The sequence below is a fragment of the Syngnathus acus genome, chromosome 17 (assembly GCF_901709675.1).
Source record: "Syngnathus acus chromosome 17, fSynAcu1.2, whole genome shotgun sequence".
In the NCBI taxonomy this organism is placed as follows: Eukaryota; Metazoa; Chordata; class Actinopteri; order Syngnathiformes; family Syngnathidae; genus Syngnathus; species Syngnathus acus.
The window spans coordinates 6,043,026-6,061,605 of NC_051102.1; the positions used below are offsets into that span (position 1 = coordinate 6,043,026).

The 18,580-nt window shown below is 41.0% G+C and overlaps 2 protein-coding genes across 7 annotated transcripts; both read right to left on the bottom strand.

Moving 5' to 3' along the window:
- Window positions 1-4,224: 4,224 nt before the first annotated feature.
- Window positions 4,225-15,628, bottom strand: LOC119137376 (phosphatidylinositol 4-phosphate 5-kinase type-1 gamma-like). 6 transcript variants are annotated; one of them, XR_005100902.1, is made up of 18 exons: window positions 15,278-15,627; window positions 11,963-11,988; window positions 11,804-11,893; window positions 11,599-11,729; window positions 11,406-11,523; window positions 10,653-10,805; window positions 10,044-10,343; window positions 9,763-9,971; window positions 9,599-9,682; window positions 8,837-8,885; window positions 8,607-8,691; window positions 8,387-8,539; window positions 7,493-7,652; window positions 7,361-7,429; window positions 6,853-7,282; window positions 6,520-6,554; window positions 5,536-5,608; window positions 4,225-5,406 (listed from the first exon to the last, which is right to left on the bottom strand). XR_005100902.1 is itself a non-coding variant. In XM_037276642.1 (18 exons), exons 1-17 carry the CDS (start codon window positions 15,363-15,365, stop codon window positions 5,549-5,551), a joined length of 2,280 nt encoding a protein of 759 aa, XP_037132537.1. In that variant the 5' UTR covers window positions 15,366-15,628; the 3' UTR covers window positions 4,225-5,406; window positions 5,536-5,548. The 6 variants fall into 6 exon arrangements, 3 of the variants coding, with proteins under 3 accessions (XP_037132537.1, XP_037132539.1, XP_037132540.1); XM_037276642.1 differs by lacking the exon at window positions 6,520-6,554 and adding an exon at window positions 6,158-6,232 and having other exon boundaries at window positions 15,278-15,628; XR_005100901.1 differs by lacking the exon at window positions 6,520-6,554 and having other exon boundaries at window positions 5,536-6,232; window positions 15,278-15,628.
- A 578-nt stretch (window positions 15,629-16,206) lies between these two features.
- LOC119137346 (phospholipid hydroperoxide glutathione peroxidase-like) lies at window positions 16,207-18,461 on the bottom strand. The gene is made up of 7 exons (XM_037276599.1): window positions 18,307-18,461; window positions 17,840-17,934; window positions 17,397-17,541; window positions 17,156-17,307; window positions 17,018-17,042; window positions 16,874-16,933; window positions 16,207-16,783 (listed from the first exon to the last, which is right to left on the bottom strand). Exons 1-7 carry the CDS (start codon window positions 18,373-18,375, stop codon window positions 16,751-16,753), a joined length of 579 nt encoding a protein of 192 aa, XP_037132494.1. The 5' UTR covers window positions 18,376-18,461; the 3' UTR covers window positions 16,207-16,750.
- Window positions 18,462-18,580: the final 119 nt, after the last annotated feature.

The following is an 18,580-nucleotide window of genomic DNA, read 5'->3' on the forward strand; positions in this document are numbered from 1 at the left end:
TACACAAGACGCCCCCCCACACCGCCATGACTCACACCCAATGACTCCCGAAATGAAATGCTGATGGTGGTTAATGAGGCAGATGCCGCTAAGTAAGAGACCGAGAGAGAGAGAGAGAGAGAGGAATCGTCCGTTTGGCTCCCGGCTCTGAAACTTGCTGCTCCTCAATAATAATGAGCAAGTGGTGTCACATGACCAGGCCATCTTTCATGGTGGTGCATTGCATACTGAATCTGACTATTAAATGTTACGTTAATGGTAGACAAAGGTGCCAAAAATATACTCACACTAGAGCATAGGTGTCAAACCCGAGGATCGGGGGCTAGATCCGGACCGCCATGACATTCTATATGGCCCGCGAGATCTAATCATGTCAACTTGATAAAATCTGTACCATCATTTTTAGTTTTCATGTGTAATAAATAATAATGTTGAGATTTTGTAAGAATTGTTTGACCCTTTTTACAGTCATTTGAACAATAACTGAAGAAAACATTAGTTCTGATTTGAAAACTAGTAATCCATTTATTTGTTGTGTATATGTATCAATGCGAGACGATTAAATATTTATTTGGTATCACTTTCATAACGACCCTCTGAGGGAAGCCGTAACGACAAAGTGGCTCACTGTTGCCAACCCAAACAGGAGCACCACCTGAAGCACATCAATGGCGCGCTTCTATTTTTTCCACTTAATCTGAAGTTAGATTATTTTAATTTGCAATGGCTGTGACAAATCAGGCCAGCATGTGTCCCAAATGGTGCTAAAAGGAATCGATCAAATGGATAACAGAATCCACATTGACCGATGGTCGAGTGAGCAGTAGTAATGTTAACCCCAAAAGACACTCTTGATGTATTGAGGAGGGCAGATCAAATTGAATCTTTCTGTCTCCATGTCTCAGTGGGAGGCCATTGTGGGGTTTTTGTCCCCAGATTAGGGCTCGTATGGATCCGGCTAATCCTGCCTGCTCTTCCATGTGGGAGTGGCAGCGGGGCGTCTTTGCTGCACAGCCAGCCGTAACTTAATGGCTGTGAGATTGAGTTTTGTACACGGGCACGCTCGCTAGCACACGGCCGCAGACACACAACACAAAGTCGAGATTTGTTTCAGGATTAAAGGCAGCACCCTCAAAGACGGACACAATGCCGCAGGCATTCCCACGGCAACCCTGACAAAGCTGTGTGTGTATTTCTCGAAAACTACCGCCAAGAAACACTACAGCGGGCAAGGAGGGAGGCTGAGGATGCACGTTAGCACGCAGCTGTCCGGCACGGCAGGCCGTGTGTCTCTCTCATTATGCTGGCCGGGCACACAAGTCTTTTCTCGCCCTCCCCTGCTGCTGCCGTTTTGGACAGGTAGCATCTGACACGCATTAGCCTGCTCATAATGACTTCTTCTGCTGCAGTCATTATTACCCACTTGGAGAAAAACAACCCCGGCGGGGTGTTTTTCTTTTTTGTCTTTTTTTGCAGTGGTGTGCATTTTTAAGTTCTTGTTGTTGATGTTATCATTTTTGCCAGGGAAGCATAAAAATGGATGGATGGATGGATGGATGGATGGATGGATGGATGGATGGATGGATGGATGGATGGATGGATGGATGGATGGATGGATGGATGGATGGACGTTGAAACTGATGACATGTAAATACATCATATCAAAAGGTGTTTTTGTCGAGTTTGATTATTTTCAGCCTCACGTGACAGATTAAAATTAAGTTTACAACGCGCATGTGATTTGAAGATGTCACCGGTGAAACAATGAAGCTTGTGAAAAGTGGGCCTCCGTGATTGTTTGCTCACGGATCCCGAAAGGAATAGCGCAGCGATTAACATTAATCCTACAAGTCGTTGGGCAAACAGTGCAGACGGCAGCTTGGGATCTCCAACATCAACAGCAGGTGTTTCCTCACAAGCTCTTTTTCGTACTGACACAGACTAATGGTTTTAAAACAGTTTGACACCATGTTGGTCTTCAATCTGACATATTCTACATGGATTTTAATTTTTTTCATCTTGGAAAGGAAAAGTAGTCGTAAAATAAACTGATAGTGGTTAGTTTTGTTAGCTGTGGCTTTTTTTTAACACTGTTGTAAGTCAACCAGCTTGCTGCGGAAAAATGTGCAAACATAACATTGACACATTATCACCTCATGTGCTTGGCAGTTGTGAGCAAAGCATCTGGCCTGTTTACACATTCGTAGGAGAGTAGCAACATTAGCATTAATTGGGAGTCATGCTCCCGGCCACGCAATTCCAATATTTACTCTGGTTCTACCTCTGTTTTGACCTCCACCAACTACCTGCATAAATGCAGCGTTTTACTTGCCAACTTCAGCGACAGAGGTTTTGAGAGTAAAAAATGTTTGGTTGAAGTTGGGCAAGTTTGTCAGCCCATTGTCTGCTATCCAAATAATGCTTTGTGTCTCATGAGGTGACAGGTCAAGGAAGCGTGGAAGTTTTCAGGAGAGGAGGTGATGGCTCTGAAAAATGAGATGATGCACGATGCCCTGCAGTGTTCCAAAGCTTAGCAGCATGACGGATCAGAAACCCCCATGGAGAAAATCAATGATCTCATTTTTGGTGTCTCTCCCCATGGCTAGTGGCCAACGGTGGGTAAAGTTAATTGGGAACTAAACTAAAATAATATTGCATTTTAAATAGCATTATGTCCTTTATAATGATTCTTTGAGATGAAAGAATGTAATAGTAAAAAAAAAAATGTAAGGCTTTTTAAAAAAATATATAAAAATGATCATGTTTAGAATTTTTTTAATTTTTTTAAAGGCTAACTACAGTAAGGCTTTTTCTACCCAATCAATTATTACTGTATCCCCACCCTCAATGCAGATAGCATGCAGATACTTTACCTCATCTTGATGCTGACCATGCTGAATCCTTAAATGTGTGCCTGAAGCGCTCATGGTGAATTTAAACCAATCACAGCAAGACACAGACCACTGAGAGTGAGCACACATTATTAGACACAATTACCTTCTATCTGCACAGCTTCACTCGTGTTGTTTTAGGATCGGGTTGTTGAGAAAATGATCCTGAAATGCTATGCAATCACCATCGAGGAGGAAATCACTTATTATCACACAACATACCGTCACGTTGTTTTGGAAGTGAAATTGAATCCTGTGGATGTACATGAGTGCGCCTCTGTATGTTTAGCGCATTCATCCATATCATGGCCGTTCAATATTCAGGCAAAGCGGCTCAGATGGTAATCCTCATCCAAAGTGAACGCCTGCATGTATTCTCCTCGGCGCCAAATGTGGAGGTGACAGGGGACGCTTGGCTGCAGACAAAAGACGCGCACCGACATGTTGGGTTTGTCCTTCATCGGCCCTTCACTCCTATTTCATTAATGGATGGATAGATGATCAATAGCAGCAGGCTGGTAGAGGGGGATTAGGATTAGAAATCAATGGTGCTGTTTTCTTCATCCTGCCAGAGATAAACAGTGCCGTAAGACACTGACAGAGTTTTGAGGACTATGTGTGTGACTCTCTTCTGGCACGCAAGCACAACTCTTGCCCACTTTGCCAAGCAAAATGTGAACGTACAGAAGTAGAAGATCACATCCGACTGCAGGTTTTTATGCCAAGTTAGCTTCACACTCTCTGAGAATAGCTGGAGATGACTGAAGAGGAGGCAAGGAGAGGTGAGGGAAGGCATTCTGCGTAGGTGAGCCTTGGTCCTCCACTCAAAGATATTTAGAAAGGTACCCTGGATCTGAGCCTGCTTGCTCGCTCTCGACTTTTGTCTCCTCTCAAGCTCTCAAATACACACACAAACATACCTTCTGTGGATTGTTATGGGAGGTGAAAAGAATTCCATTATCAATACTTATTGCTTGATTTTATTATTGATTCTCATAGATTTTCATTGGGTGAGGCAATGAAAAAAATTCGAATAGACATTAGCTTGCTCTTGTTGTTCGTTACAAAAGAATGCATTATTTTAAGTATATTTACATGCTCTTTATTCACTACATTCTCTGTATATTCAGTGTGTGTGCAGGAAAGGAACAAAAGTAAATAATGATAGATAATAAAAAATTAACATAACTTCAATAGAGAACTGCACAGTTACAATTTCTGTCAAGATATTTATACGTATGGAACCATACATAGACTTACATAAATGTACAATTAACAAACATTTGTTAACATTTTTTTTCCCATGACATCTGAAAACCAGGATGTATGAGCCTTTTTTTTTTTTGTCCTTTTGCATTAGTTTTGGGTTGATGTAATTTACCTCCATGCCACAAGAGAGACTCTCATGCATTGTCATGCATTGTCCTAGGAAGCCTATAATAAAACCCGAGGTTGTCTTGAACATGTAGGGCTTGACACGAAGCCAACAATTATCGACTGTGTCAAACGCCTATCAGTGTTTTGGGGTTTTTATGAGTTATTTGTTCGTTTGGGAAAATAAACCTGCACGTTTTTTTTTTCTTTTTTATACCTTCACCACCAACAGAACTGTCCTTACTTTCAAATGCAAGTGCATACTAGTTAACACTGTCCATCAGCCCCAGGATTGGATTAATTTTGGATTGTTGTTCGCTGGGATCGTTTGGAAATTCCGGATGTGAGGAGAACAAATGTTTGGGGTTGGTGAAGACTGGAGCGACATCAGCCACAGAGGCAAGCCGAATATCAGCGTCATCTCATCGGAAGGACTCTTCAATGCTGGCCAATGCTCCATGCAGGTATGTTTTTTTTTTTTTAAATTGGCCATTTTTTTATTGGTGTGCACACATTCACAAAAGTGTTTGACTTAACACTTTGTCAAAGGATATTCGCCATCTATATCATGCTTTCATTGAAAACTAGAAAAATCTTTTTCACATAATATTGCAGATCGAAATGTGACAGTCAATAAGGCATGTTTGACATTGGACCAGTAGACATTGCGACAATATCTGTCTACAACAGTTATGACAAAATAAAATAAAAATACAATAGGTGTTGATTGAAAAACGATATCTTTTTTTAAAAGTGCAATAATAAAGTGCAATAAATAACCAAAACATCCAGCATGTTTATGTTGCTAAAAAAATAAATAGTCCATATTGCATAGCCAGCATATTGATCAGTATAATTATTTGCACCACTCTAAATTGTCTGGAATTTCATCTCTGAGAATTTTCTCTTCTTACTTTTGTATTTTGTTTTTATATATGTATTTCTATGAATGACTGAGTATGTATTTGCCTTTATGTACAGTATGAGCATAATTTGGACTAAATGCTTTTAAGGTCGATCTGAATCAGTTACAAAATTCCACATGCAACCTAAGTTCTCAGCATCAGCTGTATCAATTCGATCGACAACTTGCGAGCTCGTGTCACACTCTTCTTGTTTCTCGCTGCTCCTCTCTGAGCGACTGAAAGACAAATGGAGTAAAGGAGGCGATAATCAGGAAATCTTGAGAAGCGTAGTGGATGGATGGATGGATGGATGGATGGATGGATGGATGGATGGATGGATGGATGGATGGATGATGTACACTTACTGTCTGACGTTCCTCATGAGTCATCCTCAGAGCTGGAATGAGGAGAATGCACACAGCTCTGGTCGTCCTGAGTCTGACGTTACCAAATTTGACCAGCAGAGGGCAGCAATAAGAGAAAGGAGGAGGACAGTCATGAAGGAAATGAGAGATGACAAAAAGCCTTAAAAAGCAAAGATATTCCTTGTCACAGTTTCATTTAAAGCTGCAAATAATTTTTTTAATGATCACCTCACACTTTTTATTTTTCTTCAGTAGTAGTAGATTTATGAATTATTACAGATGTGTGTGAAGCCAACTTCTCATGTGCAGCTTTAATTATGATGTGACTTGTTCACTTTGGGGCAGAAGATTCAGTTGCTGCTAATAAGCTTGGTCCGCTCAGACGTGCTTAAAAGCCACTACATCTCTAAAGAAGCTAATACAAACACAACATAAAACTCTTAACAAGGCATAACTGAAATGTCGCAAGATCGCGGCCCTTCAGAAGAGAGAATTTACAATTCCTTCAGAACATTTGACAACTTCTGAAGAGCCACAAATAAATCTGCGAGCTTCTCTCCTACAGTCGTGTGCAGCTACGCACGATCAGTCCAGAACTCAAACTATCATGCTGGTGACTTACGGTGTAACTCGAGCTAGAGTTTAGCTTACGACGGCCAAGAACGGGAGAGTACACCCAATATCTTCCATCTGCATACTGATGGACAAATAGATGAATGGATTCACACGTACACAGAAAAATCGATGTAGAATTATAAAAGAAAAAAAATGAAATGGATAAAATCTGTACGAATGATGGTGATGGTTGCTCAGGTGCATGAATGCAGGTTGACATACATCATGCAAGTAAAGGAGCCTTTTTTCCCCCTTTTTTTTTGCTGACACGTTCAAAACGACAAGCGCTGGCAGCAGAGGCAGCCTCATGCTTGAGAAACTCCCCTTAAGTGCGTGCACACCGTAACGCAAGCTCTCCTTCCTTCTCACCATCATAACTCTATCACGCTGTCCTGACTGAGCCACTGCAAGGAGACCCAGCAGAGCAAAAGAAGCAAAGATGGATTTTCACTCCATTTCAGCGGCGAGACAATAACAATGAACAAAAGGAAGAAAAATTTGGCAACTAGACCAGCAGTCTCCAAACACAATATTGCCCTTCCGTGTAATTTTTAGAAGCGGTTTGGTTGATGCCAGACCATTTTAGTGACTTCTGATCTCGAGTGCCAAAAATCACTGCTTCCATTTTCAACTCTTTGTGAAGTGGGATTTTCTTCAATACCGTCAAGTCGAACAAAATGACAGAAGTACAAAAGGACTTACAAAGTAGATATCAGAAACCTGCACCTCCCCATCCAGTGAGTTGTGGCTGCTGGAGACGGACAGCTGATTGCTCATTGGTTTGCCTGCAGGGTGGTGGGGAGACGAACTTTGCATGGAGGCGTGAGGGGACGCGGGACGGATGGGGGTAAACGCCGAGGACGGCTGCAGTGCGGAACGTGTAGCTTGCGTGCGAGGGGTCGCCGCGCGTGTGAGGGGGGAGGTGAGTGCTTCGGTGGAGGGGCGGATGGAAGAGGAAAGTGTGGAGGAGGACTGGCAAGCTGATTGAGCAGTGGCGGAGGAGGACAGGAAGGTGGGAGGAAGCGTAGACGAGTAATGCGCAGTGGAAGGAGGAGGAATGAAGCTGGGCTGATTGTCAGCTGGCGAGCTCGCTTCGGTCTTCTGTGTCAGCTCAGTGCTGGATGGAATTTTACTGTACACAAAAAAAATGGATATCATTTTTCATCACTCGACACCTCTTGATGTTATCACCTATAAAAACGGTGTGTACCTGAGCTCAACCTCTACCGTTATGGTCTCCTGTCTCTTCTCATGAACGTCAACAATCTTTTTGTGGAGCCTAAAATTATACAACAAGAATATTAATGATTGCTAATTTTTTTAATTGTTTTTTTTTCCTCACTTGGCCATATTGGGTGAGAGCATTTGTTTCCTGCAGCGCGGGTGCTCGGGTGTATCGAAGGGGGTGGTGGTGGGTAAGGAGTTGTTCGAGGAGAGCGTGGTGGCGATTGATGCCGTGGTGGCGTCTTCAAAAGAGGGAGGCGTGCAAGGCGGCTCTCTCCCTAATTGGCAAACAGAACAGGATATGATTATGATGAGGAACCTAAAAGCTTTTTTTGAGAAGCACTGATGGGTCATTTTGACCCAGCTTAGCAGAGCGACACAAGCACAGGGCAGTTTTTTTATTCCTCCGGCTTAGATTCTTAAGAGCGATTGCAGAACGGCCGATGACAGCTCTGGAATTTATACAGACGGGGTAAAATTTGGAAAGCTTGCAATGTTCCAGTGTGCCCAGCAAGCATGTAGTCTGTCTGGTTACACAACTGACAAGGTGGAATTTATGAGCATTGAGCTGTGAACGTTTTGGGATAAAAACTACATGAAGAACATCCAAAAACCTACAATTGTATAAATATTAAGGGAAAAAAAATAAAAAGGTGATTAAAACGGCTGAGGCATAAGCATCCTAAGAGTGCATTTTTAGTTTGGGAAAGTTTTGCCTGTACTTTATTTTGTTGGCACTGCTGCTTGCTGCTGCTGAGCTGTTCTTTCTCCAGAAGATCAATAAAGGTTGACTTTATCCCATTTAAACAGAAAATGGAACACTCAAGTGGGGAGGATTTAAAGTTGGCGTGCCAAAGTTCAGAATGAAACAATGCAAATACAAAGCAATAAAAAAAAAAAAGAGCGCTTAATCTTTTTAGTTTTACGACTCGTGATGGCTGTCAAGTTGCTCAGAGATTATTTTTGGATTTATATGAGACTGCACCGAAAACATATGTTGAACATGTCCTACCACTGTCCTCCAGCATGAGGAAGCTGTGAGGTCCTCGCAGGCTCTCCAGGTTTTCCTGCCTCTCGTCGTTTTGCGACGGACGCTGGCCGGCCGACCCGGATCTTAACATGGCGAGAGTTCCTCGACCTCTCTTTGAAGGAGATGGTCTTAATGCTGCGAAAAGAAATCATCGTAGTTATTAAAGCTCAATGCAGCTATTTTTTATTTTTTTCAAACTCACAGCAGCTCTTCCTGAAGACGACGGCGCTACAAAATTTGTAGAAGCGCTCGGCGTAGAAACCCGGCCTGTGAACGGATACTGTGTCCTGAGGATCGTTAGGGAAACAAACGACTGATATCAGATCGGTATTTTATGTGTACTGCATAAAAGACATACTAAAAGAAATGAGGCAGTTGCAGTTTTATTAGCTTGATTTGTTTGAGTGCTACGTGAGACGGAAATCTACTCACCCCATCGTGGATGAGAGACTTCCAGGAGTGCTCCAATTTCTTAATCAAGCTGGAAGATAATTGAATAATTTAGGTCAACTCTCTCGATTTATCCAAAGCATTGATTGCCAACTTATGTGAAGCAAAGTGCTAAAAGTCACACTTTAGATTTTATTACAGGTTGTACAGGGCTGGGTTGATTTCGTTAGCTCTCATCTATTTGTAATGTGCAATGTAGACAAGATTGATTGAAATTCCTGACGTGTAATTTTAATGGCAGCCGAAGTCTTATTACAGTTCGCACTACTTTCATATTTAAACAGTGTTTTGGCGCCATCTTGTGACAACTTAAGGCATTTCAGGAAACACAAAAACTGTAACTCCCTGTAACTTCCACTAACAACCCAGGCGAAGCTTACCTTGAAGAATTTTTTTTGACAGCATTTACTGCTTGCCTTTTTGACCTATACTTTGGCACCATCTTGTGGCATCTTAGGGTATTACAGAATGAGCAGAAAAACCCCCCCAGCAAAAATCTGACGATGGGTCTCAGAAAAAAAATAAAAATCAGTCAATAGGCAGGGGGTCACTGTTCACCAAACTTGGCAATAAAAAAAGGTACTAAAATGTGATTTAGTTCATTAGAAAGAGTCAAGGGCTTTCCAAAATGACTGACATCTAAAACACAATGTCCTATAACGTTATTGAAATTCACACAATGTCTCAAAGTGACTGTCTTTCGGCATCAATAGTAAATGAATCATTAAAATGCGCGACTTATACCGATAGGACTGCAGAATGTCGATGATGCCGACGAACAGGAGGAGGTTCTCTCCTTTGACTCCCACGGCTGGAATACCACCCATTCTGCAACAGAGGGGGAAGTTATCATTCAGTGTGTGTGTGTGTGCATGTGTGTGTGTAGATAAGCTTTTTGTGAGACCTACGTGTCATCATGATCGAGAGTTTCCCTGCATGTGGACCCTCCCTGTATAGACTCAATTGCAGTGGAGTACAGAGCTCTCTGAGCAGCAGGCCGCATTTCATCCACGCCACCTGCTGGCGAACCTTGGGACTGACGTTCTCTCTGTGCTTGTGTCTTGTTATGGACTCCGAGGAGCAAACTGTAGTCCATTATCTTGAAACTCTCCAGCACCTGACATGAAAAGAATAAGTTGAAGAAGTTTGGATGTTTCTTTATTTTCTGAGAAGGACGCAAAAGTCTTACCAGACAGTCTCTTTGTAGGGTTTTGACCAAAGCATTGTACGTGTCCTGGTCCAGACTGAGACCCTCGGGAACGTCACTCAGGAAGTCCAGATCTTTAAAAGTGGGTTTGGTTTTCTCCCGCTCTTTTTTCGACGCTCGCCTCTTATAAGTGGAGCCCTTCAAGTCGAATTTAAGGTGCATGCGTACAGAGCGCGGTAGAATATTGTTCATCACAACAAGTCGGATGTTTTTACCCCCGCACTGGACACAATAGAGGCCAAAGAACTTTGGCAGCAATGTCCGAGGGTTCTGGTTCAAGTTCTGGGGAGGGCAGTGAAAATGTAGAAATTAAAAAAAAAAATCAAAAATCTGTATTTGTGTACATGACATACACTAATCACAAAAAGTATGATTGGGCTTTAAGGTAACATTTGAGAACATTTGTTTCCTTGCACCTGCCGGACAGCGTGACACATTCACGAGGTCTTAGCTCATGCTGCGGTTCTGCTAAGTCTGTTAAGGAGTACTTAGCTAGGTCCAACCTCTCCGACACACAACTTGATGCAGCTCACTTAGGAATGGCTACATTTGGTAACCAATGGCAACTGAGTGTGTTGACGTGGGACTTACCATGTAGTAGCCAGGAAGAAGTTTTTGTAGAAACTCTGCCTCCTTGTGTTGGACAGTTTTGATAATGAACTCATCATCGCGTGTTACGTAGAAAATGGAGCCGCTCGCTCCTGGATTGGTCAACTCAATCAGTGGCTCATTACAAAGGGAATACTGGAAAGAAGCAGAAATGTAATGTAAAACTGAAGCAAGGACACACCTTGATTTATTTTCTTTTTTTTAAGCAGGATTTAACATTTTGGCAGCTTTATTAAAATTGAGCGAGCAAATGCAAAGGACAGAAAGTGTATTGCTCCTGGTTGAGTTTAAAAAAAGGGAGCATTAGTCTGCTAATCTTCCTCTGGCACAACGAGACCGCATGAGCTTAAAGACTTGTGCAGCGTGTGTCTGCACATGTATGCAAATGTGCATGGGTGTTTTATTTGATAACTTAAAGTTCCCACAAATCAAAATTATATTTAGCTCATGATCGAGTGAGAGCGATTACATTGCTATCTTGAAGTTTATCAAGCGCGTGAAAGAAAATTGTGCAGATCTGTGAAGTGGATTAAATGATGAGTTCAAGCCTTGTTAATTGGTGCTTGAAGCGGTGATGATTAAAAATGCTGTTTTGATGCTTTGCCGTGCAACAAATTAAAACGCCTGCTCAAAAGTTTTGGAACACCTCGATTTTCAATTTTTCAAATCGATTCTTTTACTTGTTAAAATGGTACAAATTCATTCTTTTTTCGACTTCACCCAAAAAAACATTACCAGGTAGTCATCTGGCCGGATTCCAAACAGTTCCCTGAAGTAGCGGAAAGCCACGGGGGCGTAGGTTTTAAACCTGAAGTCTAGAAAGTGGTGGGCCGGTGTAAGGTTGCTGCCCTCGCTGCGACGAAAACAAAAGTGGATTAGACACTGCGCTCGCTAAAATGTTTCCTGTGGCATTCGTGAAAAAAGCCACCTGGGGAAGAAGATACTTTCCACCACATAGAAGTCTTGCATGAGCACGTCTCTCTCGGGCTTGGAGCTGAGATTGCCAACCGTATAGCCAATACCCAGTTGGATGGCTCCTTTTAAGGCGGAGGAGGAGGTCTGGGGGCGGCATGAAAAAAAATGTTGAATAGTTCCACGGAACGAAATGCAAACAGAAGGATAAAAATGGCAACCTTCTTGTACGTTGTCTCTCCTGAGGCATCGACTCTCCTGTGGCCGATTTTCTTCTCGTGAGCTTGGCCTGCTCCAAATGGGGACGGCATCTGTATCAAAACATAGACGTCTAGTCATTTCAGACTTTTGCCTATACGGACAGGAGGTGGAACACTCACCTCTGCTTGACACTTTTTGGCTGGATCTACACGGACAGAAGGGAAAATACAAGGGCAAATGTTAATGTGATAATTGTTTGTAGAATCAGGCGGCATCTATTTGTCCAGATGTAACTGGTAACATAGTCGAGTTCAATATTTATTCACCTGCTTCCCAACTCGGTTTGTACATGACAAATATCATCGCACTACTACTTTCAAAGGCCCGCCGATAAAAGTACACAAAGGGACAAAAGGATTTGGCTGCCAAAATGGACAACAGGAATAAAAACAAGTTTGATCTGTCGTAGGAATTTTTGTGAGGTCAATGGTGCTGAACATTGATTGTCCGAAATGCCTTTACAGAATTAAGATTTTTTTAATCAATATACCACCTGCCTGTACTAATTAATTTCCTACAGTCAAAATCATTGTTACAAATATTGGTATGTATTCAATACAGGTGCAGCTATCGATTATTCTTGTATTCGAGTAATTAGCGTTTTTTTTTTTTTTTTTTACATCGATTAATTGAGTAATCGGATAAAACATGCTTTTGCCGTTTTCTTTAGAAAATAAAGACACTATGTATTCTTTACTGCACAACGAATCATCGAGCCAGAGGAAAAATTAATTGATGCCTTTTTATAATCGAATTATTTGAATTACTCGAATTGTTTCCGCCCTAGTATGCAGAAATAAAACTTTAGCAACCTAATTCATAGCAAATTATGACTCAACTCACCAGCAAACGAGTTTAGGTTTGATGTTCGCCAAACAGAAAAGCAATGAAAAAGGAATCAGACCAGAGCAGTTGACACTCTATAGGATTTCTATTCTTACAAGAACCACGTTGGTCCTGAGAAGGAAAACACTCTATTGGATTGACTTCCTCCTTAATCTTAGTGTCACCATTGGCTGACGTCTGAAGATCACATTGCTAACCAACCAGACACGAGGACTCCGAGACGTTTGTTCAGCTAATAAGATGACTCGTTGCTTACTTGGCTTGCATGGCAAGATAAAGCAGCAGTGGAGGAAGTCGAAGGGAAACGAAATGACTATCTACGTCGAACAAACTGCTTGGCTTGCATGGTCATGTCATTTTTTTTCAGGCCATGCCAGGGCGAAGATTAAGTACAAAGTAGGGATAATGAACTTTTAAGGCACGCAAAGCATTTGTAGCAGATGTCACTTCATCTCTGAGGCTTGATAGCACATTGACAAAAAACATCAACTTCTCTTTCGTGGACCCAGCTCAGTGGCCTAGTGGTAGAGTGTCCGCCCTGAGACTGGAAGGTTGTGGGTTCAAACCCCGGCCGGGTCATACCAAAGACTATAAAAATGGGACCCATTGCCTCCCTGCTTGGCACTCAGCATTAAGGGTTGGAATTGGGGGGTTAGATCACCAACTGATTCCCGAGCGCGGCACCGCTGCTGCTCACTGCTCCCCTCCCCCAGGGGATGGATTAAAATCACACGGGGATGGGTTAAATGCAGAGGACAAATTTCACCACACCCATGTGTGTGTGTGTGACGATCATTGGGACTTTAATCTTTAATCTTTTTAATCTTTTAATATGTAAATACAAACAATACAAAAAATTTATTTTATTCAAATTATGCAATTGTGCTATTACGTTTGCACTTGTATCATCAGTTTGTCTTGCTGGAAAACTGAATTTCCCCCCGGGATCAATAAAGTATCTAACTATGAGCTATTTAGCTAGCTAGCTATCCATCTACCCATCAAGTGTCAAATAAAACAAGCACATAAAACTTTTATTTGCAAATGTCTCAACATGTATTTTGTGAGCCAATTGAAGTATGGGAAGGTACAAGTCTATGTAAAGCAATGCGCCCAGACGTCCAAACCTGCGTCTTAATCCCGAGACAAAGCCTGTCAAGCATAACAATGAGGATTAAGATTTGGTAGACACACGCATCCATACGGAGGATTGGGGTTAAGAAAGAATTTTATGTCATGAGGTGTAAGCAAAACACAAGTTTCAAGCCATTTCCTATTGGCTCGTTTGAAAACTGAACATTGTAAAACCAAATATTAGGGACTTGAGCGTTATAATAAATGTTCTTACTATAGGAGTCTTCTGGATCAATGGAGGGAATATTGTACATCCTGTTGCTGTAGTTTTTAAATCCATTTTGGCATCATGCACAAGAAGAATAATCCGGTAAATTGATGCTAATTTTATGCAGTGTTATGCAGGTTCACACATTAACACTCCACATTTAATACACTCTGATGTAACTCGGAATTTATGATTGCACCTAAACATCATAAACCTGCCACGCATACTCTGAATTTTTTATTTTTTTTTTTTTGCTTGAATATCTGCAGCGGTTCTTTGAAGCGATAGCAACGAGGGATTAGTGTGTGTGGTTTATGTTCTAATAATTCCATGTCGCATTATGTAAGATCTGACAGGGAGGAGGGAAAAATAGATATGCAAAGATGAGGAGAGGCTGAGGAATTAAATCCACTAGGGATCGGTGTCGAGAATCGGTTTCATGTGCATGTATTCACATAAACAATTCCAGTACATACCCATTCCGTCGACTTCTTTTACCCTCCAGCAGTTTTATTCAAGTGTTGGATGAAAGCATCCTAAACAAGCCTATTGGGCCATTTTGTAACAGAACACCAGCTGTGCGTGAACTTATGATACGCCTTTATCTAACAATCTAATGTGTTATTCATTTCAACAGCTTCTTAAAAGCCATTTAGTTGTGTTTAACTTTGGAGATAGATAGTATAGATGTGTATTTTATCTTGAAAAACTGCTTGTTTATAAGAATAAGATTTTTTTATTTAACTCAAGTGCAATACATTTTTTCCCAGATGTGTGCAGTTTTATTTTTTATAGTCATTATATATTATTTGTCAGCCTGTACATAATGTTACAGTGGTTTATAAATTAGTCATAGCATCAATGTGAGCCACTTGGAAAGCATTTTCTTCAGGTAGTACTACTGAGCTTCTTAATATGAATATATTTAATGCAAAACATTTGAAGGGGTGTATTATGGGGACATCTAACAGGTTAGGGTGATATTGATTCGGAAATCATTAACATGATCAGTGTCTTCACATGATAATAATAATAATAATAATAATGATAATAATAATATAACCATATGAAATCTCAGCAAATTTATTTCACAAATATTGATAACCCTTCGCAATGTCAAAAATGGAATAAACCTTTCCTCACTAAATATTACTGCACTTCAAAATGGCGAATTGACTACCACATACGGGGAAATGTATGATGGATGGGAAGTCTTTGCAAACACGTGAAATGCATAAATTCCCACCTGTGTCTGCGAGGTCCAGATGCAGACTGAGCCCAGCTTCCTCCTCATTTCCCCGGCTAGTTTCCGCAGTCACTTGGTCCAGCTCCATGACGACAACCGAGCCGGATGCGGCGGTCGGAGAAAGCGTCACATTACCACCACGGCACCGCAGCCCACATAACTTTCACAATGGTGGTTAAATAAAACGGAACTGGTAGCCAGTAAGAGAAATAAAGTGACATTATTGTGCAGCCACCTCGCCACGCGTCACTGGATTCGCGACGGATGCTCGTCCACGCACAGTAACGTTACAAATCCAGCTTCAGTCAAATCTCGACGTCATCATTTCATGCTAACACGAGAACCGCCGCATATAAATAAAAGCAGAATGTTAAAATTAAAAAATGAGACTTGGAACATAATATCCAACTGTATCATTAGTGATTTTTCAGATATGTCATTTTTTAGTCAACTTTTGTTGCTCCCAGTGCCATCTTTGTTACTTTTATGTAAAATCTCCGTTTGTTGGTTTTGCAATCGTTGCCCACCGTTTGAGAGCTATAATTCCGATGAGATCAAGTTTGTGTTATTACACAAAAATATTAAATATATCAAATTATGCCAAATCAAAGCGCAAAATAAGTGTCCGAAAACATTGGACGCGTGCAGAGAACGCGCAAGCACTTGGCAATAATCTTCTGAATTGTGCGCTACTTTTTCTGAGTAATTGCGCAAGCTCAGTTGCGTCTGCTCGCTGCTGCACTTAGTCTCTCAACTTTCTTTGAACAACATATACATAAATACAACAAATTTAAGGATGAAACCGTTTTTAAATGGAGAAAATAAAAACATACAACAATGCCCGACAGATAAATTGTTATAGGTCAATGGTAATTGGATCATTTCCACCATTTGTACTTATGAAATTCTTGAGACTGACGCAATAACTGTGCAGCAAAACATAATTCATCTTTTATTGACATTTAATTCTCTGTAAAGTAATACTGATAATTATGCAAGTACAGCAGACAAATATAATTTCTACCTGGTGGATACAGATAAATCTAAACATTAACGGCCGAGACCTTATGATTCTCACAAGCAAGTGAATGCAAAGCAAAATTGGTCAATTCAATTTCAATCTAGAAACCGCTTTTGCTTTCAGTGAAGCTATTCTCAGTAGTTTGGGAACGTGAGCGAACTATAACATCTTTGGCTTTAGACAAGCAGCATAACGAATATACACAAAACCAATGATTACATAAGAAAGGAATGGCTGTTTTTGCTGCAAGATCACTCAGGAATCTTTATTCATATGGTCTTGTAAGGTGGTGTAGCAGAACGTCTGGAGGTAGCTGCACGCCGAGTCATCAGACCTGTCCGTCCCAATAATCGGGTTCACAGACAGGACATCATTGGTCCACACATCCGCACACCAAATAACCCTCAAGTCCATATGGGAGATCCGTTTGTGATCGAAGACATTCGCTGTTATTACAGGTACGTAGGCAGATCCTTCTCCACCACCTGCAAATGAAAAATATAAATTGATAAGCTGTTCAGAAGATGAATAAATAGAAATTGTGGATTGAACAAATGCAAAACAGTGTCACCTACGCTAGGATCGTCTGTTGGACCGTACCGTTTCACCACTTGTCCCTCTTTGTTTATAAGAAACTGTCAAGGAATTAAAATGTGTCTGATTAGTGTGCAGGGAAAAAAGCCCAGGAACAATAATATTACCAAAATATTACAAATTACCTTAGTGAAGTTCCATTTGATGTTACTGTGAAAACATTGGGAGAGAAAAACAGATCAGTTTTGTATTTCTAGCAATGAAATAGAAAAATAAATAGTTTGCACTATTTATGATGGATACATTCATGATGGAAAACATACTTTCCAAAGGTTCCCTTTCCCTTCGGCTGTGCTTTCATCCATTTCCAAAGAGGGTGAGCGTTGTCTCCGTTCACATCAATTTTACTGAAGAGGTCAAAGTTTGCATTGAAACCTTTGGCAAACTCTTTAATCTCCGCATCAGTTCCAGGCTCCTGTAAACCATCACCAGGAAGAAACAATTTTTCAAAACTTATCCGTTATTGTGTTAATGTTATATATCAAAAGCGCTAGTGGTAGTTACCTGCCCTCCAAACTGGTTACAAGGGAAGCCAAGGATGCGTAAACCCTTCTCAGCCAGGGAAGCGTGCATTTCCGCAAGCTGAGTATAGTTTACGCGGGTCTTTCCTCATTTGGAGGCCACATTTACAATGATGCAAACATTACCCCTGTCACAGAAACATACAGCCAACGGGCAAGTCAGGAATAGTTGCTACGATTTTAAAATTGCAATGGTAATACTGAAATGTGTTCCTAATATGAAACTATCATTTACTGTAGCTGCTGGGCAAATAACAAAATATTGTTTGTTTTTTCTTTTTCTGACAAGTATAATGTAAACACAATAGTAGTGATGCGTTCAAGTACCCTCAATCAGCCACCACTAAAGCATGTACTTGTACTTATGTCGCAAGAAATGATTGGGGAACTCTGCAATACATTGAGTCATGCACAACGACATCTCACCTGTATTTTTCAAGAGACACCTCATTGCCATCGATATCCTTGGCAGAGAACTCATAGATGGACTTGGCATTTTGCCAGTCGTTCACTTGTGCACACTGCATAAAGGTGAGAAAGCATATAAGGGGTAAAGGTCAAGCTGTATAAAGATGCTGTGTACAGTAGTACACTGCAGCGCCATTTAGCATAAGAAGCTAATGGCACAAATCCAACAGACTAGAGTTAATAATGCATGACAAAAGAGCACATTTGAGAAATAACTAAGCCATTATTTGCTATCGATGCATACACAACAAAACACGCACTAGAAATATTGTACCGAGCTCGGACCTATTTCTCGTTGCACCGCGTTTTAAAAATAGTAGCACAGGTCACCCAACGTTGCAAGCGCATTGATAATGGTGGGTAAATAAATCGCTTTAATGGCGTAATAATAGATAAATCGATTGCATTGGGTTGAAATGCCTTACCATTGTTCGGGTTACTCCTCTGCACCCAAGTACGCTTATCAACACGGAAGTCGTTCGGAATAACCACATGCTTATGACACCAACGACTGGTGTTACGTCATTTCTTAGCCCCACCCAACGATTGAGTAACGCGCATGCGTGGTGTCCGATGTTTTGAATACAAATTACAAATGTAAATTCTATAACGTTGCCAATGAACATTTCAAAGCCATTCATAAATTGTTTGCATGTACGCAAATGAATGAGCAATACCTTCTTTTTTTTTTTTTTTTTT